The sequence below is a fragment of the Peromyscus californicus genome, unplaced genomic scaffold (genome assembly GCF_007827085.1).
Source record: "Peromyscus californicus insignis strain IS unplaced genomic scaffold, ASM782708v3 Scaffold_10__1_contigs__length_136768540, whole genome shotgun sequence".
NCBI classification, from domain to species: Eukaryota; Metazoa; Chordata; class Mammalia; order Rodentia; family Cricetidae; genus Peromyscus; species Peromyscus californicus.
This window is the reverse complement of record NW_026294391.1, coordinates 115,960,900-115,980,406: the sequence shown is the minus strand read 5'-3', so window position 1 is coordinate 115,980,406 and position 19,507 is coordinate 115,960,900. Positions and strand designations below refer to the sequence as shown.

Below are 19,507 nucleotides of genomic sequence, written 5' to 3'. Positions count from 1 at the left end.
TCTCTGAACAGTTTACAAAGGGCCCTGTACCGATTTGTTCCTTTGTACTCAACTGTGTATTTAACTTGAAAAACTTGCAGCTGCCCTTTGCTTACAAGATATTCAAGTGCTAGGCTATTTTAAAAACAGAGATTAAGATTCTTATAGACAGAAAGGGTTCAAATAAGAGTAAACCCTTCTCCAGAATTCACGCTTCCTCAGAATATGACTCTGTATTCCCCAGGCTAAGGATACCCTTGATGGCCTGACTTCCTAGAGGCAGGGGATCCAGCAGAAACCACAACAAAATTCTCAGGATGCAGCAAGAAAAGACACATTCCGTGTCATGTTTTTCCAAACACTGTGGCACTTCTGAGATTTTTGTGGCAGCAGAAGCCAAATGGCTCTTTCTCCGGTATAATGATCATGAGCTAGTGGAAACTGGCAAGCTTTATGAGCACAATGGTGGACATCACCACCCGCATCCACATCATCAGTTCATCTCACTTTTACACAGACCACTGTGACATCCAGAGACACTTTGCATGTCAGCAGCCTGTGGCTGTGTTTTACCCAGCTTTCTGTGGGTTGCATAAGCACATAGCAAGAAGCGTTGCTTCTGGACGTTAGAAGTGGCTGATGGAGTCTGCATTGGATCCTTGCTGAGGACAGGCTCTGAGGAAGGCTAGGGAGAGAGAAAACAGAAGAGGGACAAGAGAGAAAAAGCTACCCTTCGTTCTCCCGCTTCTGATTCCCGTCTCTGGGTAACACCCAGGGATTTTGCCAGAAATAATCAAGCCATGTGTTAAGGAACTGTAGTCCCCTGTTTGGAAAACATCATAAATGAGATGGTTAAATTTGGCTTATGAAGCCCAGGCATGGTGGCACACAGCACCTGGGATGCAGAAGCACACAAATCTCTGTGAGTTCAGAGCTAACCTGGGCTATACAGTGAGTTCCAGGATAGCCAGGGCTACATAGTGAGACCCTGCCTCAAAAAGGAAAAGCTTAGGGGAGGCTGTTAAGACAGTTGTGCTGTTAGGAGTGATTATTGCTCTTACAGAGAATACTAGTTCAGTTCCCAGCACCCTTGCAGCTCAGAACAGCCTTATAAGATCCAAGAATCCAATCACCTCCCTGGACTGTGCTGACAATGCACCCCCACCCCCACAATGCACACACAGAGGCACATGCATGTGAATCTGCCAAAAAAGATCTTTAGAAATGGCTTATGAGGGACTGACTCAGTGGGTAAAGGGCTTTCCACTAAACCTGACAATTTGAGTTAGATCTCTGGGACTCACATGGTAGGAGAGAATACTGTTGCAGAGATGGCTCAGCACCTAAGAGCATTTACTGTTCTCTCCAAGGACCCAGGTTCGATTCCCAAAACCCACAGACACCAGACAAACAACTGTCTAAAACTCCACTTTAAGGGATCCTCTTCTGGTCTCCACAGAAGAAACAAGTGATGCAGGGAAAACACTCCTACACCTCAAAAGAGAGAGAGACAGAGACAGAGAGACAGAGAGAGAGACAGACAGAGAGAGACAGAGAGAGAGACAGAGAGACAGACAGAGAGAGACAGAGAGAGAGAGACAGAGAGACAGAGAGAGAGACAGAGAGACAGAGAGAGAGAGACAGAGAGACAGACAGAGAGAGACAGAGAGAGAGAGAGAGAGAGACAGAGAGAGAGAGAGAGAGAGAGAGAGAGAGAGAGAGAGAGAGAGAGAGAGAGAGAGAGAGAGAGAGAGAGGCGGTGGTGGTGCACGCCTTTAATCCCAGCACTCGGGAGACAGAGGCAGGGAGATCTCTGTGAGTTCGAGGCCAGCCTGGTCTACAGAGAGAGATCCAGAACAGGCACCAAAACTACACAGAGAAACCCTGTCTCAAAAAAGAAACCAAACAAACAAACAAGAAAAAAGAAAAGAAACACAAACAAAAAAGCCCAGAGAACTGCCTTCCGAAAGTTGTTCAACCTCTGCGTGATTAGCAGCAATCATGAGAAGGAGCAAACGAATTACGGAGCACAAGATGGCGGAGCAAGCGCTCCATGGCGGGATTGGGCGCCAAATCGAGGAGCGAGCCCGCCTATGCGCGCCCACGCCGCCGCCCCCCAAAGAATCACTTCCTGGTTCTTCGGTTTTTGTTTTAAATGATTTATTGCGGCTGCAGAGATGGGTCAACCGTTATGAGCTCTTGCTGCTCTTCCAGAGCACCCGAGTTCCACTTCCAGCAACGACATAGGCGACTTAAGCCTCTTCGTTACTCAAACACCAGAGGGATTCGACGCCTCTGATCTCCCTGGACGTACTCAACGCGCACATACCCCCACACAGAATTAAAAATGAAATAAATCTTTCAATATGGTCTTAGGAACCATGCCGTAGGCACAATCCCCTGGTGCTCTCAGTGTACGGTTAACGCTGGTTAATGTCTGATATGTACTATTTTCTCTGCATTGCTGTTTTCTACCCAGCAGAACCTGTCCTAAGCAAGGATCACATGCAGACTCCATCAGCCACCTAGCTTCCAGAAGGAACCTTCTAGCTTTGTGCCTACGCAAGTCAGAATGCTGGTTAAAGCAGTCACACCCCCTTCTCCACCAGGACACTGCACAGAGTACCTGAAAGTTTCTCTTCAAGGACAAAATTATGTGGAGAAGGAAAAGGAGCAAAGCACCCCGTACTCGCCCTAATGTTTGAATTTAGAGGCAGATTAAGGAGTTTTGAAGTCCTCCCCAAAAAACCCATTTCGACAATCCAATTTTTCCCAAAACCCAAACTTGCTCCAACTCTGTGGAAAAATACGGTGTCCCAGTTGACCCCCACTCACCACCAGCTAGCAGGTCCCCCGAATGCTCTCTCAAATGGAGGCGAAATGAAATCTGATGGCAAACTCAGCTTGTCTGCTACCCTCAGGTCGAGGCAACTTCGGCTTCACGAAGGCTGCTTTTTCCGGATGTGATGCCGGATGTGATGTCTCTGCTCGTGCTCCTTCGCTGTGCCCGCCAAGCGAAAGTTCCCCGTGAGGGGGCAGTGGTGTGGGTGGGTGGGGAGTGAGCTGTGTTTCCGGGATATTTCGTGAGGCCACACCCAGTATCTCTCTTCTGTGGTCTATGGTTTCCAGAACAACTGGGACTCGTGCTCTACCTTTTTCTCCGTTTTTTCTTTTCTTTTCTTTTAAGGTATGAGTTTGTGCATGCTTGTTTGTGCATGCCTGTTTGTATGCACATTGCGTGTGTGCAGTAACTGTGGAGCCCAGAAGAGGGCTGAGGATTCACTGGAGCTGGAGCTGCAGGCAGTGAGAGCTTCAGTGTAGGTGCTGGGAACCGAACTCACATTCTCCTTAAATGCAGTAAGCCTTTTAAACTGCTAAGCTGTCTTTCCAGCTGCTGCCTCCAGTTTTGCAGTCTGTTCAAGAAAGAATTGATGCTATGAAATCTTGAGGCCTTACGGAAGCATAGGAGCCCTGAAAATGGTTCGTGGTCTAGGGCATGTGTAGCTTACCAATTCCTGGTTCTAAGATATCCCATCTCCAGCCCCTGAAGTGGTGCACATCCCAATTGTTCCTGTTGGGTATCTTGTAAAGGGTGGCCCTTTCTGCCAAGAAGTCACAAAAGAATAAGGCGCATAAGGTTTGAGCCTTCTCAGCACTAGCACATGCTGGATACTCTTGACTTTCCTGAGTCCCAGACAGAGAGTTGTAGCTGCCTTCATTATACTTATCACTAGCTTCCTTTAGTAAGATAGTTTAGTCTTGGTCAGAACTCACCATAAATCAAAAACAACATTTCTTTAAAAGTTTTCTGGTTTGCTCACAGTCCTTTCTAACCATTAATTTATTCTTACATAAATTTGGACCTTTTGAGGTAGGTTCCATTTATATTTCTGTCTTGTCATATAAAAAATTGTGGCTGGAGATATGTATGGCTCAGAGGTTAAGAGCACTGACCGCTCTTGTAGAGGACCCAGATTTGATTTCCTATACAATGGCTCACAGCCACCTGTGATTCCTGTTCCAGGGGATCTGATGCCCTCTTCTGACCTCCACAGGGATCAGACGCATGCCTGGGAAACAGACATACATGCATGCTGAGAGATGCTGGTACCAATGGCCTTACCAGAGGCCGTGGGAGTATACAACAGGTGACAACTAGTGTTCAAGAGGTCGACCCACCAGACAAATAACTTTCTGATGGGGAGCCCCACCTGGCAAAGCTGTGGGGTCACTGACTGTAAATGACCAGTTGCTCATGTCTGTAATTTTTCATGTGCCACCCCATATTTCTTCCCTAAGAACTGCTATGGGTGTTTTCCCACTGTTTGTGTGTTTATCTCATGAAGATATTCCATCTTTTAGGCACATATATAGGTGTGAGTGGTCAGGAAGATGATGTCCGCTTAAGCTGTATAATTCTGATGAATTGAAATAATACTAGGATCTTTTTCATAACTGACATAGGAAAGTAACAGTATTCTCAGTCACAAAGGCAGCTAATGTTAGACCTCAAAACAAATTCAAAACAGACTAGCTGTCCCTGCAGAGAATACACAAGAACAAATTCCCAGGTGGTTACTGCTGAATCAAGGTCAGACATGAAGCAACTTTGGTAGACATAACCCCCTGCAGTAATTGACTTCCTGCACGTATCCCTACCACTCAAGGTTCAGCCAACTAACTGCTTATTATTAAGTCCTGAATTTCAGTGTCATTTTCCGTCTGGGAACCCTGACCACTCAGGCTATGTGCACGGCCAAGCATTATTCACTGGACAGTCAATGTGACCTCCCTAGCCTAAGAGAAATTGTATGACTCATCACATGTAAGAATGTGTCAGACCCTGAAAATGTAGCATATAATTGTCCAGTTTTGGGCTGTTGAAGAGTGAGTATGTGTCAGGTGTGTGTGTGTGTGTGTGTGTGTGTGTGTGTGTGTGTGTGTGTGTGTGTGTGTGTGTGAGATGAGAGAGCAGGTTATGTGTGCAGAGAGAGCTGGGTAGAAGGTGAGTAGCTATGTAGAAGAGAGAGCCTGTAAAGCTATATGGAAAGATGTAGGGGAGAGATGTGAGAGTAAAGGAGAGTGAGTGTGTGAGAGACTGAGTAAAGAATGAGTGAATGGTGAGGTAGTGTGTGAAGGAATGCTGCAGTGTAGTGAGAAGAAATGTGTATAAAAGAGAGATGTGGTGCTATGTAAAAAAGAGGTAGAACTGTGTATAGAAATATATGGGTGTGCAGGAGATAGATGAATGTATTTAAAGGGGTGTGTGTGTGTGTGTGTGTGTGTGTGTGTGTGTGTGTGTGTGTGTAAAGAATGTAGCTGTGTGGAGATAGAGAATTTTCAGAAAGAGATTTCCTAAGTTGAAGTAAAAGAGAAAGTTATCATCAGAGAGAGTGCATTTCCTTATTTACCCCTCAGATAGAAAAAGTCTATCCCTTGCCTCATTTGTGGATTTCTTTTCATACCCTGGGCTGCTGGAGGCTGGCCCTCCAGTTAGCGATACATACAGGCAAAACATTCATAAAATAAAAGTAAAGATATAAATTTTTAAAAATTGCCACGTAGAACGTGATTCCCACAGATTTACATATGTTATCAGTGGCAGATTTCAAAACATGGATTTTTGTCTTCAGTTTTGATATTTTGTGCACTTTCTGTTAAATTCTGCTTTCCTGGGGGAGAGCAAGACAGTAAGCAGTGTTCCTTCATGGCCTCTGCTTCCGTTCCTGTCTCTGGGTTCCTGCTCTGCTTGAATTCCTGCCCTGATTTCCCTCAGTGATGGACTGTGCCCTGAGAGTTGTAAACTGAAATAAACCATTTTCTCCACGAGTTGCTTTTAGTCATGGTGTTTATCACAGCTGTAGTAAAGAAGACATGATTTTTATACAAATACACAAATGTTATCTGTTTGTGCTTACGTTTTTGGTTATAAAAGACTTTGTTTAGAAAATCGAGTGACTGGTGAACAATAGACAGCTGGATTTAAATTGTCTGCTCTATGAGTTTGGAGTACTTCTTTGATTTTATTGATGTTAAAAATGAAATTAAACTGGGCGGTGTTGGCACACGCCTTTAATTCCAGCACTCAGGAGACAGAGCCAGGAGGATCTCTGTGAGTTCGAGGCCAGCCTGGTCTACAGAGCGAGATCCAGGACAGGCACGAAAACTACATGGAGAAACCCTGTCTTAAAACAAACAAACAAAAAAAAAGAAAAGAAATTAATGGTAGAGACACAACATGCTAGAGACACAACAATTAGTAATATAAAAAAGAGTTCCAGAGTAGATACAGTTCTAAAACAGAAATAACCTGCATGGAATACCAGCACTAGTGGGGAGGCAGAGGCAGGGGCAGAGGCAGAGGCAGGGGCAGAGGCAGAGGCAGAGGCAGGGGCAGAGGCAGAGGTAGGGCAGGGGCAGAGGCAGAGGCAGATGCAGAGGCAGAGGTAGGGCAGGGGCAGAGGCAGAGGCAGGGGCAGGGGCAGAGGCAGAGGCAGAGGCAGGTGCAGGGGCAGAGGCAGGGGCAGAGGCAGGGACCTAAAGTTCCAGACCAGCCTGGATTGCAGAACTGAGGCCTTGTCTCCGCACCAACTGAAATATTCACTTCACCAGGGTATCCACACTCTTCATTGTAGCATTATTCACAAGCCAGTGTATAAGATTGGTAGCTTTTACACCTAGATCTCCATTTCAATTGTGATTTCAGATTGTTGTTTCAATTCCTGGTGTAACTAGTTTCTAAGACTAGATATATTTCTCTATACAGTTTACTCCCTTAAAATGTTATAAAAAGTCAGCCCAGCATAGTGGTGCATGCTTTTAACCCCTGCACTCAGGAGACAGAGGTAGGTGGATCTCTTTGAGTTTAAGGACAGCCTCGTGTACAGAGCAAGTTCCAGGGCAGCTAGCCAGGGCTACATAGTGAGATCTTGGCTCAACAAAAGTTTCAATTTTTCCACCCTAGGCTACATGAAAGTAACACATGGGCACACACACACACACACACACACACACACACACACACACACACACACACTCACACACACACACTCACACACACACACACACACACACACACACACACACACACACACACACACATGCGCGCGCGCAGGTACAAATAAGCAAAGGCCCAGATATCACCATGACTCTGGGTAGCAATCATTCAAGCCACCCACCTCAGTACACTCCTCACCTCTTTTGCCTCTTCAGATCTGCCCCTGTCCACAGGACATGAGCCATTCTGTCTCTTTTACACTCCCATATCACACCATACATTTGTTCACCATAATAGTGCCCATCTGCCTGGTGGGGCAAGGTGCCAGGTGGGCCCAGGTCAGACCCCACCCCAGGCCTGCATGTGAGTATTCTTGTCCTGTTCAATTCCTCCTGGTGCTGCTCAGGACCATGATTCCTCATAATAGTGCCCAACTGCCCAGCTCCTGGTTGGTGTGGAGGTGTTGCTGGAGTCTTCTCACAAGCCAGGCCTCTAAATCTCAGGCTGCATTTGGTTGAGTCCTCACCTGCTCCAGCTGCATGGTGTGGGGTGGAGCTGTTGCTCAGGGTTTTAATTTTCTACATCCGTACTATCAATATTTATTTATTGTTTTTTATTATGTCATTATACTGAATATATAGTTATTGCATTGTGACTTTTAAAAATTCATTTAAATCAATACATAAAATCATACATATTAGTGGGATGCCATGCAATATTTTATACACGTGTATATTCTATAATATTTAAAATACGTTAAACATGTTTTTCTCCTCATGTTTGCTATTTCTTTATGATGAATATTTTCAAAATTTTTTCCAGCTTTTTGAGATATATGGTACATTTTGTCATTCATTAACATTTTTTCTAGTAATTTTATGTGTATGAATGTTTTGCCTGCATGAATATATATGCCTGGTGCCTGAGGAGGTCAGAAGAATGCATCAGAGCAAACCAATTAATATGGACTGAACCTGGTCCTCTGCAACTGAGCCATCTCTTCAGCACCTAATCTTTTTCTGTGCTTTATGAAACAGGGCTTTAAACTTTCTATGTAGCTAAAGTGGACTTTGAATTCCTGATCCTCCTGCTTCCACCACCCAAGTACTGATATTTCAGTTCTATGGCACCATGATCAGCTAAGTACTGATTATTATTAATATTTCTTACTATAATTTGGTTTGTACTTGCCTTATATAGATAAAACTATAGAGCATATTTTGTCATGTTTATGTCTTTGTATGTCTTTTTGGATAAATTCTTATTTGATCATGTGGTGGTATTGTGTTCCCCAAAATATTGTGCACCCTAATAAACTTATCTGGGGTCAGAGAACAGATAGCCACAATATTAAACATAGAGGTTAGGCAGTGGTAGCACATGCCTTTAATCCTAGCATTCCAGAGGCAGAGATCTACCTGGATCTCTGTGAGTTCAAAGCCATACTGGAAACAGTCAGGCATGGTGACACACGCCTTTAATCCCAGGAAGTGATGGCAGGAAGCAGAAAGGTATATAAGGCATGAAAACCAGGAACTAGCCTGGTTAAGCTTTTAAGCTTTTAGCAGCAGTTCATCTGAGATTCATTCTGGATGAGGACTCAGAGGCTTCCAGTCTGAGGAAACAGGATCAGCTGAGGAATTGGCAAGGTGAGGTGGCTGTGGCTTGTTCTGCTTCTCTGATCTTCCAGCATTCACCCCAATACCTGGCTTCAGGTTTGTTTTTATTAATAAGACTTTTTAAGATTCCTGCTACATGATCATTTACTCATTTAAAAATAATTTAATTTGTTTTGTGTGTATGGGTGTTTTGCTTGCTTGTACTTATGTACACCACATACAGCTGATGCCTATGGAGGTCAAAGCAGATATCATATGGAAATTATGGACAGTTGTGAATCACCATGTGGATGCTGGGAACTGAACCAAGGTCCTCAGAGAAATCAACAAGTGCTCTCAACTTCTGAGCCAACTCTTTGACTCCATCTTAATGATTCTTGTCATAGGGAGATGACATGGCCAAGACTTCTTGTCATCAGGGACAGGACTGTGACCATCTGTCAAGAGGAGTGAGGAAAATAACCTTGAGCTACAAGGAGACAGTGTGCAACACATTCTGTATTCAGGCAAAATCACACATTTCTTAGTTCAGGACTTTTCAGAAAAGGGTCATTCAGACTCAGTTTTTCCGCTTTCAAAATATTAAGAGAAGTCTGTGTGGGTAAGCTTATTGCTTTTCCCATCCTGAGTAGGGAAGCTTCTGACTACATCAGGCCAAACAAACATAAACTGGCATAATGCATCGCCAAGGATGTGTCCAGAGTAAGCAGCCAGAAGAAATATGTGCTCCCCATACTGGCTTGGAGACTCTGTCCAAGTGCGGATGACAGAAACCAATGTATATGAGCAGAATTGCAAGAAAGACCCAGACACACCAAGGGTAATGAGCTAGAAGCTTCTTTAATGTCACCACCATTATAATCTCTTCTTCTTCTTCTTCTTCTTCTTCTTCTTCTTCTTCTTCTTCTTCTTCTTCTTCTTCTTCTTCTTCTTCTTCCATAAGAGATCAGCGGGGGAAAGAGAAAGGACTTGAAAGAGGAAACCGTTACCACATGTTACCAGCCCTACGAAATCTCCTTATCCCCATGGATATGATATTCCTTCATTCCTAATGAGGGATACACTATGCTAGAGAATTATCTTCCATTCATTCAAATAGTACCAGCTAAGATCCAAAGGCAAACACCAGGATCAGAGAAACCAGAAACCAAATTAATATCAAAAGGGGCTAAGAATCATCTGTTTTACGTTGAAAGAATTTTCCATAAGAGAAACAAAGACCCTGCATGGTAAACTAAATCAGGGCAACTGTCTGATAAAATAAAATATTTACCTAAGTTTCTCACTGTCCCAATGTAAGAGAGTAGATGATTAATGTTCAATTAAAAAATTCAATGAACAAAAGGCAAGAAAGAACCTGAGGAAGGGGTTTTAAAGTAAAAGAAGAATCCAAACAAAGGAATAAAAAGCAAATAGGAAATTAAGGATCCACTTATAATCTATCAAATCAAAAACACGTCAAAGGAAGTTTTGCTATATTTAGTGTTGAAATTAAATTATGTCAAAACATATGGAATACAGTGAAAGAAGGGATCCAAGGAATGTGTAGCCCTAAGTGCTTACAATAGCACTTCAAATCAATAAACTCTCACCCAAAGAACTAAAAAAAAAAAAAAGAAAAAAAAGACCCAAAGTGTGCAAAGCAGAAATGCTGTATAGGTATTCACAATACCTGTACTAAGGGCCAACTTATGAATTTTCCAGAACCAATTTTCTATTGGTTCACTTGTGTGAGTGGGTGGGGCTAAATTTCCCTGCTCAGTGTCTCTCATTGGCTACAGCAGTGATGTAAACAAACAGTTGCGTCTCATTGGCTGAAAAGTAGCGACCTCCAGTGGTCTCCTTGAAACCCTACTGCAGGCTCTCCTCAGGTTGGTCTGTTAGCCATTCACTACCATCTCAGGGATGCCGAAGAATCAAACTTGACAGTCAGGAGACCTCAAGCTTCATCAGAAAGCCTCGGTGTTGTCCAGGCCAGTGGTAATTATGCAGAGAATTCTGCGCTGTATTTTAAATTTCTTTTGGAGGAGCACCGAATCTAAAGAAAATCTACAGATTCAAGATAATCCTCTCGGAAGCAGTCCCCATGATCAAGGTAATCTTCTGGGAGTCAGTCCCCATGTCCCCACTCAAGGAGACTCCTCAGAAAAGGTTCTCCACCATGAGGTGCAGTGGGGCATGGATAGCGGGGAGGGGCCTGCCGCCATCCTGAGTGGCTGTTGAGCATGAGAGTGTCCCTGAGTTCCCAAGAGTTAGGCCAACACTGAACTGTGCCCCAAGCTCCCTTGGTGGGCCAAAGCAGGAGGCTGTGTAGACCAACTCAAAGAACACGTGACACAAGTCTTTGTGGGCTGTACTGTCTCTGCCTTTCCCCTTGCAAGACGCCTTTGTGTATTCCCCAGAGAAGGGGAACATCTCACTTGGAGGCTGAATTTGGCCTTGTTCCCCATGCACACATGTATCTGAAGCCAGGAGGCAGAGTCAGTCATAAGGAGGGTACCAGGAAGGAAAGGTGGCCGGTTGTTCCAGCAGGATACTGGAGCCAGATTCCAAAACGTTACTTACCCATTATGTTCATGAAGAATAAAAGACAGTTTGGAAACATGTCCTTCCTTCTGCACATATCTTTAATGCTCGGTCTGAATTTAGAGCCATGGCTACGCATTTGCTGCTGCTGCTGAGGCAGGCATATACCAGCAATAATGGGAGTTTGAAGAGGCTTCCTGAGCAGAACTTGTACTCTTACTGGGACAGGCCACCCACAGATGCCATGGAGGTGCCATTCAGTAGTCACAATCTTAGGGCCCAGGAATGGTTGTTATGGTCAGAGAAGTGATGATATGTGCTCACATCTACACAGGTGCTCAGAGTAGGACTTCTGTGTAGAGACTGTTGGCATTTGATATGAACCATTGTGGCCTTTGTCTATCCGTGTCATAGATATCTCCAATTTGAAGTCTGTCAGAGGAATTGTGACCCATCTCTGTACCGACTATGGCTGGATTAATGAATCTATCTTCTTCAATCCGGACATGGTGTGTGGCAATGTCCCGGTGAATGTTGGAATGAGTGTCATTGCTCTCGTGGAAGAAGATGAAACAACTCATGCACTCAAAACAATCAAAGTAAGACTGAGTTAGCTGAGATTCTCTTATAGTAATAGGATTTTGATATTTCCTCTTGGATTAAAATGAGCATCATTCATGGTCTCGATATCTCTTGCTCATATAATCCCTCCTCTCTCTTACCGATTGGACTCCTTGAGCTCCACTTGGGGCTTGGCCGTGGATCTCTGCATCTGCTTCCATCAGTCACTGGATGAGAGTGCTATCATGACAGTTAGGGTGTTCGGCCATCTGATCACCAGAGTAGGTCAGCTCAGGCACTCTCTTGACCATTGCTAGTAGTCTATAGTAGAGGTATCTTTGTGGATTTCTGGGGACCTCTCTAGCACTCTGCTTCTACCTCTTCCCATGGGGTCTACATTTATCATGGTATCGCTTTCCTTGTTCTCCCACTCTGTTCCTTATCCAGCTGGGACCTCCCTCTCCCCTAAGCTCTCTTTCAAATAGCCAAACTAGCAGAAACACATGAACTGTGAACCAATAGTTGAGGAGCCCCAATGGAACTGGACTGGGCCCTCTGGATAAGTGAGACAGTTGATTAACTTGAACTGTTTAGGAGGCCCCCAGGCAGTGGAACCAGGACCTGTCCTTGGTGCATGAACTGGCGTTTGGAACCTAGGGACTATGCTGAGACACTTTGCTCAGCCTTGGTGTAGAGAGGAGGGGACTGGACCTGCCCCAACTGAATCTACCAGGCTGGGCTGACTCCCCAGGGGAGACCTTGCCTTGGAGGAGGTGGGATTGGGGGATGGGTTGGGGGGGAGAGCTGGGGGGTGGGAGGAGGGAGGACAGGGGAATCCGTGGCTGATATGTAAAATTAAATTATTATAAAATAAAAGTATTTTAAAAAATTAAAAAAAAAAAGATGAGCATCATTGTGGATACAGGGTGAAAGTTGACATTCTCCTTTGAGTTAAGCAGATTCAATGTTCTAGTAACCAATTGCAGTGATGTTTTTCTGTTCCTAAAGCTTTTGTGTCTGATCTACTAGTATTTGAACAGCATGGTGAATGATGTTATCTCTGTCCAACTCTGTCCAACCCTGCAACTTTCACTTCTTAGTGAAAAGACACTTTCTGTCCTCTGCATTCCAATGAGTAGAATTAGCGTGAACACCCCTGTGTGCATCATACTCTTCAATATACCAATTAAGATATACTTAATACACAAGTACTAGATTCTACTATAAAATTTCGGAAGATAGACTTCTGTAAACACCACAACTGTCCAGGTATTTACATATCAGTGGATGATATTAAATTATTTTTAGCTATAATATCTAAATTGATTTTCTCATCAACAGGCTACAAAACAGCCTTTTGCCAGTATTGGTAAACATAGATTATTATTAATTACTATTATTATAAAATAATTTTTGCTGTGGGATGGTCTGTATGTCAAATGTGTTGCTGATTGGTCAATGAATAAACCACTGATTGGCCAGTGGCCAGGCAGGAAGTATAGGCGGGACTAACAGAGAGGAGAATGGAGAGAACAGGAAGCTGGGTGGGAGAGACACTGCCAGCCGCCATGATGAGAAACAGCATGTAAAGATGCCTGGTAAGCCACGAGCCATGTGGCAAGGTATAGATTAATGGAAATGGATTAATTTAAGCTGTAAGAACAGTTAACAAGAAGCCTGCCATGGCCATACAGTTTGTAACCAATATAAGTCTCTGTGTTTACTTGGTTGGATCTGAGCGGCTGTGGGACTGGTGGGTGACAAAGATTTGTCCTGACTGTGGGCAAGGCAGGAAAACTCTAGCTACAAATTTTATATTATATTATTATAAAATGAGAACTAAAATGGCTTCATAATATTATTTTCAAACTATAAAACTCTCTTTTTGTTGTTGCTTGTTTATGTGTGGTGTGTGCATGTGTGTGTGTGTGTGTGTGTGTGTGTGTGTGTGTGTGTGTGTGTGTGTGTTGTATGCATGTGGAGTCACCCATGCAGGCATGTATGGAGGTCATAGTTCAACATTGGCATGTTTCTCTCAGTTTCTTGCCCCCTTCTGTTTAGGGACAGTCTCTCACAGAACCTGGAGCTCACTGTTAGGGCTATTCTGCCTGTCCAGAAAGTCACAGAATCTGGTGGTCTCTGCCTCTCAGTACTGAGGTTACAGATGGATTCCACCACACCCTGCTTTTATGTAAGGGTGCTGGGAATCAACAGTCAGGTCCTATGGTTGCACAAGATGCACTTCATCCACTGAGACAATTCCCTAACCTCCCAATTTCTTTAAATCTTAGAGATAATGTAGCAATTTTCTCTTTTTACTCCTCTCATTAGTTAAATTCATAATAGCTCTTTCCATGTTAGTAAAAATACTGTCTTTGTTAGGAAAATTGTGCATGTTTCTTCCCATTATTTTACCTAATACTCTGTGTTCTCGATTTTATGTATAATTTTAACGCACTATAAGTATGCTCATTGTGTCTTTACCTTCTGATTTTTAGCAGGAATTGTAAAGCTAATGTCAATTCATGATTTATGTGGACATTAATTTCTTTTCCAATTTACTTATTCTTGTTTTAGGAGACAGAGTCTCAATCTGTACATCACATGCCTGGAATTCATTATGTATCCTCAGCTGGCCTCAAATTCATAGTCATCTTCCTAGTCTCTTCATTCCAAGTGCTGGGATTGCAAGCCCCATGTACTGTCTCGTTTTGGTTTTGTTTTTCTAAAAGCTGTATGTGTATAGAAATACAAACATTCAATCACCCTGATTTTGACATAGGGTCCTGGGACAAGGATCCACACCTTGCTTTATAACTGGCTATGTGTAGTGGTCCTGTACCATGTATTGGATCATCCACTCAGTGCCATTTGATTGGGAAGGGCAACAGTATATTAAAATCTTTTCTTAAGCCTTAGAATATATTCTAGAATGTATTCTTCTCTGTGTTCACAGTATTTCTACTTTTAAAGATTTACTTTATTTTTAAGCATGTATATATGTGTCTCTGTGAGTGCATGCCACCTGTGTATAGATGCTTGCAGAGAACAGTGGCGGTAGTGGGAGTGGTAACGGCATTAGGAGCTGCCTGACATGGGTGCTGGGAATCAAACTCAGGTCCTCTGGAAGAGCAATTTGTGCTATTAACTTCCTTGCCATCTCTTCAGCTCCATTAGTAGTATTTCTTAGGTGAAAAAAAAAAGAACTGGGAGAATGCAAGTTCTCTTTTTAAAATTTTTGGTTTTTCCAGGAAAATTCTGAAATTATTTAAGGTACAGTGTATCTGTGGTTTCCTGTAGAATCAGAGTGCAGATCAAGTCTAATTTCCGAACCTAAGGATATGTGTGCATTCAACATAGGTGGGCAATTTCTTTTTGGAATGCACTGACCAATCCACAGAACAAGCACAGATACAATTTATGCATCTTCTCATGTCCATGATGACAGTGTTGAGAGCTGTCATTGAAATGATTTCTGTTGAATGAAGGCTGTCTTGATGTGAAAAATAAAGCACTTTGTCTCTAACAGGTCCTTACAACTGTGACAAACCAACTCGTTAAACTGCTGTTGTTTTGTTTTGGTGGTGAGTCATTTGCATATACAAAGTCCTGTCTGTAACTCTTATTTTTAGCTGCAACCACTGTCTCCTTATCTTGTAGGTGAAAGCTGTGTCTGATCCCATTTATGGTATTGAACCATCCGAATTTGACAAGAGACTTTGCATTAAATGTGTGACTTATACAACACGAGACAACATCTATATCAGTGAGGAAACTTTCTTTCCCATGCAACTTCTTTCTGGAGGTATGGTTTAACATTTTATTTAGTTCTTTGAGAATTTTATATAATGAACTTTGACCATATTCATATCCCGTAAATCCGCCCCTCTTCCCTATCCACCCAACTTTGTGTCCTCTTTGTATTCACTGATCAAATTCGATTTGTACTGCCTATACATTCATGGCCGTGTGGCCTTCCACTGGAGCATGGTGGACGTAAAAGCACTGATTCACTGTGCTGGCTAATTGTTATGTCAGCTTGACACAGACTAGAGTCATTTGGGAAGAGAAAACACCAATTGAGAAAATGCCCTCTTGCAGACATGGAGGTACATGCCTTTAGTCCCAACACTTCTTGATACCTTGTCTCAAAAAGCAAACCAACAAAAAGTCTATGATCCCAGCACCCAGAAGCCAGAAGCTAGGGTTTCTTGAGTTCAGAACCACACCTTGGATACACAGTGAGCTTTAAAAGACCCTGAAGAAACATACCTGAAAAACCAAAAATTTTAAAAAGAAAAACTACAGAAATAAGTTGATAAATAAAAACCATATAGAGTCATCAGTGATTGCATTCACATTGTAAATGATATCAGGAAAGTTTTAAACAGTATTACCTCTTTCCCCTTTATTGTACCTTATTTCCGATTGTAAGAACACTTCCCACATTCTCAAGATCGTATAACCCAAGCCTAATAGACTATAACTATCTCTCTTGTTCAATGGCTTTAAAAGAAGCTTCATGCAAGCTCAACCCAGACCAAATCTCAGCATCAAGTGGGGAAGTGGACATGAAGTTCACTCCTAGAAAAGGAAGTATTGATAATTGATAGCTTCTGGGAGAGGGAGAGTGTCTTCATTAGTGTTTCAACTGCCGTGATGAACACTGTGACCAAAAGCAACTTGGAGAGGAAAGGGTTTATTTCACCTTGAAGATTGTAGTCCATAGTCAAGATAAATAAGGGCAGGAACTCAATACAGCTGCCTAAGACAGCAACTGAAACGGAGACCATGAAGGGGTGCTGCGTACTGGGTTACTCCTCATGGCTCACCCTGCCTTCTTAATATACCGTTAAGACAACCTATCCTGGATTTGTACCACCCACAATGTGCTCGGCCTCCCTACCAATCAAGAAAATGGCCCACACAGGCATTTTCTATTCTCTCTGTCTCTCTGTCTCTCTGTCTCTCTCTGTCTCTGTCTCTCTCTCTCTCTCTCTCTCTCTCTCTCTCTCTCTCTCTCTCTCTCCTTTCTTTTTCTTTTGTTTTATACAAGATCTCTCTAATTAGCACTGGTTGTTTAGAACTCACTATATAGACTAGGTGGGCCTGAAACTTATAGAGTTCCCCTTGCCTCTGACTTCCAAGTTCTGAGATCAAAGGTGTGTGCCCCTATGCCCAGCTCTATTCTTAAAAACAAAACAAAAACCATTTATTAATTTTTATTTATGCATATGAGTGTTTATATGCACATATGAGTACTATGTGTGCTTGGTACCTGAGGAGGCCAGAGGAGGGTCTTAGATCCTCTGAAACTAGAGTTACAGATGGTTCTGAGCCACTATGTGGTTTCTGGGAACCTAACCTGTGCCCTGTTGCTAGAGTTTTTCTGCCTGGCCCACAGTCAGGGCAAATCTCTCTCACCCGCCAGTCCCAAGCCGCTCAAACTGGATCAAGTAAACACAGAGACTACATCTTCCTTGTCCTGATGGCGGCTGGCAGTGTCTTTCCTCCCAGCTTCCTGTTCTCTCAATTTTCCTCTCTGTTAGTCCCGCCTATACTTCCTGCCTGGCCACTGCCAATCAGTGATTTATTCATTGACCAATCAGCAACACATTTGACATACAGACCATCCCACAGCAGTGCCCTCTACTACAGCCAGCAGCATGAGCTCTTAACTGCCTAGCCGTCCTTCCAGGACTGAGATAATAAACTTTGGCCAGCACATCCAACTACGTTCAAAGTCTATTCATTGAAAACATCCTACATGTAAGGGATTTATATTGAAAATCCGTCAATCATTGCAAATAGCCCTGGAGCCTTTGCTTTCTCTCCACCCCCTTCCCTGTGTCCTTATTCTAGAACACTGTCTCAAAAGTTAGGCCCTCAGATTTTGTCTTTAGCCTAGGTATACTGAAAGGCACACAGGCTCAACTAATGTGCCTGGCTGCCTCTCCCAAAGGAGATGTAACTGTTTGAGGAGGAATACCAGTGATCCTGCCGAAATGCTCACTCTGAGACACACAGTTGTTAGTTATCAACATCTGACCGTTAATCAGGGTAGAAGAACCAGTGTTTGCAGGACTATAAACTTCCCTTATTGTAGGAAGATATTCAAGGTATCTGTGATGGGGTTTTGTTTTTTGTTTTTGTTTTTGTTTTTTGAGACAAGGTCTCACTTTGTGGTCTGGGCTGTCCTGGAATTCTTTCTGCAGACCAGGCTGGCCTTAAACTCACAGAGATCCACCTGCCTCTGCATCTGGACTGCTGGCATTAAAGGCATGAACCACCATACCTGTCCAAAAGGTATCTAAGTATTTGGAAAAGTTACTTTACATTCAGGAAATGTTGTTTAGCCTATTTCAGTGACAAATGGCCTGAAGTAATGTGATATGATGTAAGTGCAATTGTATTTACATTTCTAATTTTCTTTGCTATTTTAGGGTTCTTGCCTTTTAAAGGAGACTTGTTGCTGGTTGAATATTCCTTGAAGCAAGGTACTCTAAACATCACTATCAACACTGTGAGGTTCCTAAATTGCCAGAATATGGATGAGGTAATTTACTTCCATGTTGCCTTTGTCCTGGGTAGGTAGCTGGCTATTCTTCCTTTCTGATCACTTTTTTCTTTTTTTACCCAGGATTTTGTTTGGTATGTTTGGCAATATATCCCCTGCCAAAGTGGACACATTCACTGATTGAAAAGGAAATAAGCAGAAAATAATGTAAAATATACACATTGTTAACTCCTTGCTTGTGTGCTTTACTTGATGTTAGGATGTTTGTGGACAACAGGTAGAAAGCGTCTTGGCTGTGAGGCAATTGTGGGGGAAAATTTGAGTGCACTGGGTTTGAGGTGTTCAGCCTGCTAATAAAGGTGGGTAAGACCTTGGTCAGTACAGCCTGAGAATGAGATGTAAAGTCAGGGAGGTAGAGTGTTTGGCCACATTGTGTAGCATGAAGATCATGTCTTCTCATAACGCAGGAGATAGAGTGTGAGGTCATATTGTGTAGCATGAAGGGCATGTCCTCTCATCACACAGGAGATAGAGTTTCGGGTCACATAAGGTAGCCTGAAGGGCGTGTCTTCTCATCACACAGGAGATAGTGTGGGTCCATATTGGGTAGCATGAAGGGCACATCCTCTCATAAGTCACCCAATGTTTGTCTTATTTCTCTGATTTAATAGGAGTGAGGTGGGATGGTGACTCATTGTGTTAACACAGTACCCAGGCATTCCCTGTGTGTCAAGGATGAGAATCAGTGATGGAGTGAAGGACCTGCTGAGTAGAGCCAAGGGGTTGTTGAGGGTCATCTGTGGTGGGTTATGCTTCTCCATACTCATTGCCTTCATTTCTCATCTTAGGTCTGTATTACCAGTACTGATGGAAAAACTGGTGTGGTGGAATCCTGCATCTTTTTTACTGTGGATTCTCTCCAGAAGCCTTCTGATTATACTCCGGGGTTGTATGACATCGTGAATGTGGTCGCTGTGGACAGCATTCAACCACACTGTTCTTGGAGAGCAGTATCAATGATCCCAGTGGAAATGTGTATTGACCAAGCCTTGTAATTCACGATTATTTCTAAGGCTCTGGTTTAATAAAACAAAATGAGCATGTAATCCAAAAGTGTATGAACTATGACTCTTCTTTTAAACATCCTGGTGATTTCGTTAGGAACATGAACTCACTTTAGGAAGGTACCTTGTTAATTCAAAACTATGCCCTATTGGAACATGATTTTAGCAAAGATATAGCCCTGCCCTTAGGGTAAATGCAGCATTTTCTATAAGCAAGAGCAGATTCTGTCCTGCCACTGGTCTC

The 19,507-nt window shown here is 43.1% G+C and overlaps 1 protein-coding gene across 1 annotated transcript; it reads left to right on the top strand.

The window, feature by feature from the left end:
- Positions 1-1,980: 1,980 nt before the first annotated feature.
- Positions 1,981-19,254, top strand: LOC128117702 (cancer/testis antigen 55-like). Its single transcript, XM_052749910.1, has 6 exons — positions 1,981-2,121; positions 2,901-3,006; positions 11,536-11,720; positions 15,343-15,487; positions 18,126-18,238; positions 19,048-19,254. Exons 1-6 carry the CDS (start codon positions 1,981-1,983, stop codon positions 19,252-19,254), a joined length of 897 nt encoding a protein of 298 aa, XP_052605870.1.
- Positions 19,255-19,507: the final 253 nt, after the last annotated feature.

What these genes read in the sequence shown, in the direction of transcription:
- LOC128117702 (XM_052749910.1), top strand. Translation starts at nt 1,981, where the DNA reads ATGAGAAGGAGCAAACGAATTACGGAGCACAAGATGGCGGAGCAAGCG. An exon ending in CCGCCAAGCGAAAGTTCCCC is followed by an intron (nt 3,007 to 11,535) that starts GTGAGGGGGCAG and finishes TCCGTGTCATAG; the next exon opens with ATATCTCCAATTTGAAGTCT. An exon ending in ATGCACTCAAAACAATCAAA is followed by an intron (nt 11,721 to 15,342) that starts GTAAGACTGAGT and finishes CTTATCTTGTAG; the next exon opens with GTGAAAGCTGTGTCTGATCC.